Here is a 9,412-nt window from a genome sequence, read left to right on the forward strand (position 1 = left end):
GAAATCACGTACCCTTTAAGCCACTCGTCTTGCAAAAGTTACGTAGTTCAGGAGGGCAGACTCCATATTATAATTATTTAATTTTCATCATCCCGTCTGTAGTGAATAGTTTGTATTTCCTGAGCTATGAGCATAGCCATCTCTCTGGTGCCCGCAGCAATCACTCGGCAGGACATAAGATCCAGAGGTCCCCCTGAGGACAAAAGGATTGATAAAAACTGTCTTAGGTGATGTAAAAAGGCAATGTATTCTTAAATATAAACCATGCTGTAATTAGATAGGTTCCAAAACACTGAAACAACTTCACATGTAGCTCCTTTTGGGGTGGGAAGGACAGCCTAATTCAGCAACCCCTATCTGGAAATCTTCGGCAACAAATGACTTCAGAAAATTCTAGATACAGTGCCAAAGTATGCAACAAAAGTAGCAAATGTCTAGATTTGTTCACTATCCAACAATAAATGCAATATTCCCTTCTTCTAGCAACAGGAAGGGATAAACCAGAAATCAGTTCAGTCACCATACCCTTCTTCTTAATCCACAGTATCTTTCCACAGTATCCACATACTGGCCACCAGTAAACCATTGCTCCGAGATGTGTACCATCTAAATGAATAAAATAATAATCCGGAGACTGTGCTATCCTTTACTCCCTCTGAGTATTTCCCAGTCATACATGTTCAGACATGTACCTGAGAGTCCAGCTTTCTTGGGAGGCTGTCTCTGCTGAAATCTGTTTGGAGTCTGAGCATATCTACCGATCTCCTGGGCTAGTTCTTTACTGTAAATCTGATGCTTTGAAGGAATGACTCAAAGTCATGGAAATACAGTTTGACTCAGAAGACCTTTGATGTGATGAAACCCCAGGCTGGAATTACATCAGTGTGTTACAAATAACCAGCCAGAATCTCGTGGAGAGCACAGACATTTCTACAGAATATTGCTAGAAATGAGAGCGCGCCACAGGAGGAGGACTGTGCTGAGGTAACACAAGTTGCCCCGAAATAGCCACCCAGTCCCCCAAAAGTCAATGAAAACAAGGATATTTTACTCACCTGAAGTGTCTATCACAGTGCCACCCGCCTCTCTAATAATGACAGTCGCCGCTGCCAAGTCCCAGCAGTGTAACCCAAACTGGTAATAGGCATCTGCAGCGCCGGATGCCAAATGGCACAGAGCCAGGGTTGAGCTCCCAATGACACGGACCCTAAACCCCGCGAGAAGGGGACATAGTGACATAAAGCAGAAAATACCTTTGATTTCAACCTACATGCCAAGATTGCAAAATGTGCAATGCGCTTGTTTGTTTCTGTTGTGTTTTTTTTTTTTAAATGACTTTTGGTCACAAATGTGAGACATATATTGTAAAGTATCTTACCCGTGTGCTTGGGCCTTCAGCAATCTCTCAATGTTACCAAGGAACAATTTCAAAGTTGCAGGGTCACGTTTTGGACCAATTTCTGTTAAAATTAACGCCTTCGAGATATCTGCAATGTAGGTAGTTGTTTCCATTAATTCAACAGCTTCCAGACAGATTCTGAAAATTTGTTTTTAAATTAAACACTAATGGACTTTTCACAGAAAAATAATTTTCATGTCCCTTCTTTTACCCCAAACTCTTTCAAAGGACAACAGACAACTTTGCATAAAAATTCAAGCAAGACTAGATTTCTGATATCAGATGGTCTGATCTAAACACACTTTAAAAAAAAGAAGAACAGGAAGATTAAAAAGAAGAATGCATTCTTACATTTCTTCTCTTTTCATACATTGTTTTATTTCATTGACCGGTCACCTTTTGGCAAATTCACTAACATTAGCAGTCAACTAAAAATAATCCAGTGACCTAGTAACTATTAATGATGCAAATCTAATCATATTTGAAAACAAGATCATTCTTGAATAGGCAACGTCAATGTAATTTTTTAACAAATTATAAATGTTTGGGAATACAGTAAGAGGAAAGAAAAGTTTCTGCCTAAATCACCAGTCACCCGGTAAAAGCTCCCTTTCATTCTGACATTTCAAAGACTGGAGACGCCTTATGACTGAAAAAAATGCTTTCTTGTCATGAACTAAAGCAGTATCTTAATTAATAATAAGATATGAATGTTATATTTGTATTGTGTTTGGCAAGGGCAATTCTGACCTACAGCGGATGAGGATCAGCCTTGTGTACATACAGTCAAAGGAGAGACTCACAGTGACTTCCAAGGTGCTGAAGTAGTCCTCACGTGAGATCTGAATATTGCTAGTATATAACAAGCGTGTGCCAATGTAGGTGATGGTTGATGAAATGCCAAGCATCCCTGCTTCTGCTGTGCCAGCTGAACTTGGAGGCGTTAAAGATATGACAAAACTCAAAGGTTTAGCAGTTGATTACTTCCAAACTAGGCTATGCCCAAGTGTCAGGTGTCACCTTCTACCCTGGGTTAAAGGCTAGGTGTTCAGATAGGGAATGTCTACCTGGTTATTACGGCTAATTGCATAAGTTGAAAATTCTTAGCAGAACTAGCAAGGAGGTTTTCAAAAGCAAATTAGGCTGTAGTGAGACACCATTTAATTAAACAGGCTACCAACGAATTTAGTATTGCAGAGGAACTTTACGGATTCAAGCAATGCGGTAAATGGTTGGTGAGTAACAGGTATGTAATTAGATTAAAAGTTACAGGGTATCACAAAGCTTAACATAGATTTAACAACCACTTTTTAAATTACTGCATTAGAATATAGAAACACCAATCCAGGCACGCTGCGGGGTATTCGTTGTTTAGCCACCACTGAAAACTCTGGATGGTGAAAGCAATCTGCCTTAGATCTTTTTGCATAACAGACCCAATTTATAATTACAGAACATTTAATGCATGCCTCATTGCTGAAATGCACCAAGCATTCACACCACACCACTCATAGCTGGTCATGACTAAGACAGTTGTTCTTTTGAGTTATTAAATATATTTCTAATGCATAAAAGGATCTTTTCAATTTTCATCAAGGCTACAGGTAGAAATTGGATGAAGAGACTAAGGCAAGGAAGAAGGAGGTCTCTGCTTAGGAAAAGAAGCTGGTTGATCACTAGACTCGATGGGGTTTCAGGAATTCAAGGTACAAGAGAAAATTTACTGACTACTCACTCTGATAAGGGCCAGAAAAATAAGGAGGCTTGGTAGAAGAGATTTAACAGTGATATGGATAGATTCTTGAGGAAAAGACCAATTCTGTTCACCACAGAAGATTAAAAAAAGAAAATACACTTACAATATTAGCACATGTAAGGCCTGATCCTGAATCTAAGTATGAGAAGAAAGTATCACTCAAGATCAAAGGGAAGATGGATCCTCCATTTAGGTGTGTCCTGACTTCCTGGACTCCCATACCAGACCTCTACAAAATTTGGCATTGACAAAGAACAGTGTTTGCCTGGACTGTGATTTCAAAAGATTAAATCTGAACAATGAATGTATAGCGTCGATCAATGTTATACAACAGTCACGTTTCCTGAAAATAAAAGGCATGAAGTAACATGACAGCCTAGATCTCCAACACATCATGCATTGGTGAAGTCTACTTAAGTTCCAGTGGTAGGTACAGGGAAACGCGCTCTCTGTTCCGGGGTTGGCTTATTTCACTTACAGGAAAAGAGCAACTGTGATTTTATACACACTTAAAACATCAGTAGGAGTGAGACTAAAGAAGATTCATCTTCACTGGTGAAATTGCCCACCACTGAATGATGCCTCTCAAAACACAGGAAAATTTCACAGCATTTGGAAGAAGAGAAGGTCCACGTCCCTTGCTATGTTCTACACTATGCCCACATAGACTGGATGTCCAAGAAAGGAGGACAAAAGTGGCATGTGCCAAAACTGTTCCTTGCTCAACTGGAAACCAGAACTCCCTGACTACAAAAGCAAGTGAGGCCATTTCAAGAGCGGCTCAGCCAGCCCAACTGGTAGCACCCCTAGCTTTTCCTAACAGTCTCTGCCAGCATGGGCTTTTGTGGAATATGAGATATTGGAGCACTGACAAAAAATGCAACATATAATCAAGGATTAATATCTTAGGGGTCACTAACTTTACAATTTGCTCCATCTCTCCAAACAGGGAGACCCCAGCTCACTATTAATTTAGGTGAATAGCCAAACTTCCCAAATTTCAGGGAAGTTTTGATGCAGCGTCTGCTTGGGGCATTAGAACAAATCTGTACGTTATATTGCTTGAACTTACTGTGTTTCAAGTTAATGAAATCTCTCTTGGGGGTAAAATTTTTACCATCTCCTGTGTGCAATGATGAACATCTTTGGCACATGTCTGCTTCTGTCTACAACTGTGTATTATGTTTTCCTCTGCATTTTGATTGATTAAAAAAAAACTTCTCTACACACATCTATTATAATTAGGTAAACAGACAGATCTATGACTTGGTTTACCAATAAAAGAATTCCCTTAAAGCATTGACTAAGTGTTGCTAGCTATTGGTATGTTGAAACATACCTCACCACACAAAACCAAGATGTTAAAGACCCCCTAATGAAGCATGCATCCTTTAGTTTACCATTAGCATGTATGCCTACAGACAGAATACACTTTATGACATACAAGTTTATTGGAAAACAAATGAATAACAGCCTCCATAGTACTCTGAATTTGATTCACCATTCCCATTGCATCTTGCTCATAAAAAGTTATGCCAGTGTACAGCTGGAATGAAACTGGTGAATCTACTCATTCTTCCTTATTTTAAATAATGGTTATGAAGCAAAATAATTCAGGATTATTTAAATAATTCATATTCAGATGTATAGTTTTAAAAGAAAATGAGGAAAGTTGTGATTTTTCAGAAAAAACAAACACATAACAACAAAATTATCATGCAGGTGAAATACTTTCCATCAGGATAATGATGTTCATTATCCTAATGATGATTTGCAACAACTCTGAAACAAAATTAACATATTCCTTTTAGAGTTCTAACAAAATCTAGACCAACCTGTCTCTTTTGATACCTGAAGCCTTTTGTCATTACAAAATGCCCCTTGACCTCTTCTACCAGTGTATAATCGTTCTTCAGTGCAGTGGTAAATTACACCAAATTCAAGCTTTAAGATTTTGAAAAGGAAAGAAATGAATGCAACTCAAATTACTCATCATAAATATAAACAACTACTAATGGCAGAAAGATCAGCAATATTTTAATTGGTACATGTAATCAAAGATTATATTGATGCTAATAAACTGGAATAATTTCACTATTACTCTGATATTGAGATATAGGTCACATAAAATTCAGTTTATAAAAAGAAGTTAATGCAATCTGTTCATGATCTTCTAAGCCCTTACTTGCAGCTTGTTTGTATTCACATAAGAATGGATTAAATGCTAAGTTGATTTCAAATTCAACTGTATGTTTTTGTTGAAAGTATGCAAGTCCTCTAAGGCCAGATTCTGAATGCTTTACTTTCACTGGAGAGCAGTTACACCTATGAGTAATCCCACTGACTTCAGCTGGACCCTGAAGATTTGCAGCCCCAAATACATAGGTATGATCAGTCAGGCATCCAAACTCAGAAGTCATGGCACACTGCTTATTAACAGTGGATGCTTTTGTATGCACTTCACCTTTCATGATGCATTTAATTTGCCAGCCTTTTCAACCAAAGCAGTACACTCCAGTCACTTGTTCAAACGTTTCTCTGCAAAATCCTTTTGTTTACACATAAAAGTGAGAATCTCATGAAGTCACACAACTCCAAGAGAATGAGTTCGAAGAGAAATACCAAATATTGTGACCCTCAATGAAAGCTTGAGAATGAGCAACACTTGAATTTTTGTGGGAGTATCTGTTTACCAGTGAGAAGAGGGTCAGAATTTGACCCTTGGTTTAAACCCAAGGTATTTAATATTTCCATTACTTTAATAGGTAATTTACTTTTTAATTTACACTTTACAAACTTCAGTGATCAGCTCCTAAAATCACCCCTAGATGAGTACTACTAGCAATATTTTACTTAGGGGTGGACAGATACACAAAAATTAAGTGACGTGCCCAAGGTCACAGAATTTGGCATCAAGGTTGAGAAAACATCTCATAGATTCTAGACTCCAAATCTTTTCCTGCCGCCCTTCTCCATTCAATGTGAATAATCAAAAGTCTTCATCAGAGATAATTCAAAGGGAATAGACTGTCCTCGCTCCCTACCCTGAGGTCCCATCTAAACCAGTGGGTTTTTTTGAGGAACACACTATTAATAGACTCTGTCCCTGAAGACATCTGCATGAATTTCTTCAGTACTGTTCCAGGCTTACATTCAGGCCAGTTCCCCTGTGTGTGTTCTTTGGCTCCTTTTCAGCTTACTACTTTTTTCTGCTTTTCCCATTTGTTTACTGAGGGAGATTTAACATCATTGTTTATTTTTGTTTCAGCTTTGTTTAGTTTACATAACCCAAAATATGCAGCATCAAAATCAGGATGGTGTTCTAGAAAACATAAATATTAGAGAAAGCTGTCTGGTAATAAGATGTAATATTCAAAAGGACCTTTGGGAATGAATAAACTTCAGAAAAGCATGGAAGTGTTTCTCTGCAGTTTCCATGATTGAAAACTAACTAGAGAAGTACATAACATGATTCTGCTTAAATCAGTAAGAGCCACTACTAGCACATCTGAAAACTATGTTGTTATTGCACAGAATTCTTGCTGGCTTCACTTAAAGCTATACATATACTTAAGATCGTGGAATTAGGCTGAGAGAGGCACATTCCTCGGCAATTTGAATAGCTATTTCTTCTGTATATATCAAACTGTAAACTGGCAACATCTGGAGAAAAGGCACTAGCATGAACGAGTATAGCTAGGAAACTCAAAATGGCACATATGAAGGCTAGATGCTTTTTTTTTCCCCCGTAATCAAACTCTCATGTGGCAAATAGAGTTATTCTACCATGTTAAGAAAACCACAAAGGCAGATTAAATGAACTAGGCCCATAATTTTGCACTCTTCATAGAAATCAGTTCTGAGTTGCCTCATAGCAGCAGTTAGCTTTCACAGCTACTGCTAGCAGGAAAGAAGCAATAATAACAACAACATAGGAGCACTGAGAGACATGTTTAAATTATGAATAGGCAGCACTATATTTAACTCATTATGGTTTTGTCTTACAAAACCTTGCTCATACCAGTACTCCCTTTTTCCCCCATATAAATCCTATAATATTTATAATAATTTGTAAGAATTGTCTTGTAATTGCCAGTTTGCGTAAGTAAGTTTTGCAGGACTGTGATTTTAGAGTAGTTGAGTATGATCAAATGCATTTAAAAAGCATGGAAAAACCTGAGTAGTGGCTGATTTTTTAATAAAAATTATTTTATTTAAAGTTCCCACATGGTTTTAGGGCTCCTAACCAGCTCTCTGGTACCCATCTTAAAGAACATACTTCATACCTCTTTGTTAACAGCAAATCCAATGCTCACTGCCACTGTTGGAAATCTGTGAAAATTAAGAAATGAAGTATTACTGATGAAAAATCTCTCAATTTACTCCTTATGCAACTCCCTTAGGCAACACAACCCCACATGGAGCTCTGTGATTTTACTTGTGTCAAAATGCTCTTGACACTGTACTATTTCTCCTTTGTCAGCCTCTTTAACGTTGTCAGTTCCTTTAAAAATGTAATTTAATATTGGAGAAGGCAAGAAATAAACACATTAATATATCAGGATTTTTATACTGAACATGTATATTTTAGTTATCTTTTTGCTTGGATGTAATTGAATTATCCAGTATAAAATCATTAATGTTGTGATAACAAGTCATCACTTTTAAAAGCATATTTTGTTCAAGCATCTGGGACAGCAATTCAGCAGCATGGAGATACCTTGCTGCTGACATCAACGTGAGGAGAAACCAGTTCCTCTACCCTCTCTTTTGTCAAAGCGATGATCATGTGTTTAATTCGGTCCTTTTGACTAAAGTATAATTACTGCATTATAAACAATGAAATAAATTCAGTTCTTAAAAACATGTTTTAAAAAGGGCTGTAAAGGTCAAAAAATACTGCTAGAAAGAGAAAATTTCACTTAACTGCATGAAGCACCAGCACATGACACCCCTCCCACCTCCCCTTGAATTCTATGTAATTGCACCAAAGCCAAGGAAATGCTTTTTTTTTTTTTTTTTTGTAATGATAACTGCAGTTATGTTAAAGACACTAGCTATAATGCAGAACATATTTAAGGTTTTTAAGCAGAAGCATTATGAATAGTCATTAGTTTACAACTCCTAGCACCCAACTGATGAATCAAACTTTTGCATTTTTGCAGTAACGATCCCTAGATTCTTTGTGCAGAGAGGTATTATAGAAATTTAAAACCAGTACCTATGTACAACTTAGTTTTCAGTTCCACTCTACATATGTGCAGTGGTTGTACTTCCCAGGAAAAATGAAGCATTTGTATTTGAAAGGGAGAAAGCACCACTACTAAAAGGAATGTGTAACAACCACATAAGGCGTTAGGCCAAGTGTCATCATAGCACAGCCTTGTTCCTCCAGTTCAGCTCAAGTCTCTGCACGTTAATGTGCGGTTATAATGAGCTGTGAGTCAAGAGCTTTGGGTCATTAAGCAATCAGCAGAAACTTCAGTTTACCTTTAGATAACAGTATGGAGCTCTCTCCAGCAAAAACACACACTCCCTCAGATATACTACGCAAGGTACAAAAAGATAAAGGCATGACTCCTGCTTATGAGTCAAAGGAACAAATCTACCACAGTGAAACACCTTTAAGCAGAAGGGAGGATTTGTGAGAAGCTACATTTCGCTTTTTTATGTACTTCCCAGTTCACTGTCTGCTTACCTGTGCACAAAGTTGCACGTTCCATCAACAGGGTCAATAATCCAGGTCGGACTGTCGGTGAGGACACATTTCGAACCAGCAGCAGTGGATTCTTCTGCAATAAACCTGCATTTGGTGTGGAGTAAAACAAGTGTTCCAGAAAACTGGCTTAGGTATGTGACTTGGAAAGTCAAACGCCATCTTTCTGTTTTTGAAGAGATACTTCATTTATACACACACACTCTTTTTTGTATAAATGTATATGTATGTATAAACACACATATTGCTTTTTTCATTTGGGAATGGAAAACTTTCACAGAAACTTTGAAGGAGCGTTCTCAAATTTATAGCATACTATTTTACATGGTAAAAAAGAACTCCATTTATGTTCACTTTCCCAATATACCATTAAGAAAGTCACGAAAATGAATGCAGAAATGAAGCTGAACTGGCATACCTGGAACTCTAGAAGAAGGCTTTTTTATGCAGAATGTAATTTTATGGGTTCGGCCTGTCTCTTGCAGTAAGTAATATAAACTGCGAACTGTAGCTGCTTCTCTTTTGCAGTCAAATTCAGTCA

At 37.6% G+C, this 9,412-nt stretch overlaps 1 protein-coding gene across 1 annotated transcript in view; it reads right to left on the reverse strand.

The window, feature by feature from the left end:
- Window positions 1-6: 6 nt before the first annotated feature.
- Window positions 7-9,412, reverse strand: part of IMPA2 (inositol monophosphatase 2) — a 15,966-nt gene continuing 6,560 nt past the window's right edge. Inside the window, exons 3-8 of the mRNA XM_009646225.2 lie at window positions 8,854-8,958; window positions 7,442-7,487; window positions 4,991-5,099; window positions 1,379-1,487; window positions 1,056-1,207; window positions 7-193 (exon numbers count right to left, since the gene is read on the reverse strand). Of these exons, the coding sequence (XP_009644520.1) occupies window positions 78-193; window positions 1,056-1,207; window positions 1,379-1,487; window positions 4,991-5,099; window positions 7,442-7,487; window positions 8,854-8,958 (637 nt within the window). The 3' untranslated portion in view covers window positions 7-77. The remainder of the gene's footprint in view (window positions 194-1,055; window positions 1,208-1,378; window positions 1,488-4,990; window positions 5,100-7,441; window positions 7,488-8,853; window positions 8,959-9,412) is intronic.

The sequence above is a fragment of the Egretta garzetta genome, unplaced genomic scaffold (assembly GCF_000687185.1).
Source record: "Egretta garzetta isolate BGI_Z169 unplaced genomic scaffold, ASM68718v1 scaffold259, whole genome shotgun sequence".
Lineage (NCBI taxonomy): Eukaryota > Metazoa > Chordata > Aves > Pelecaniformes > Ardeidae > Egretta > Egretta garzetta.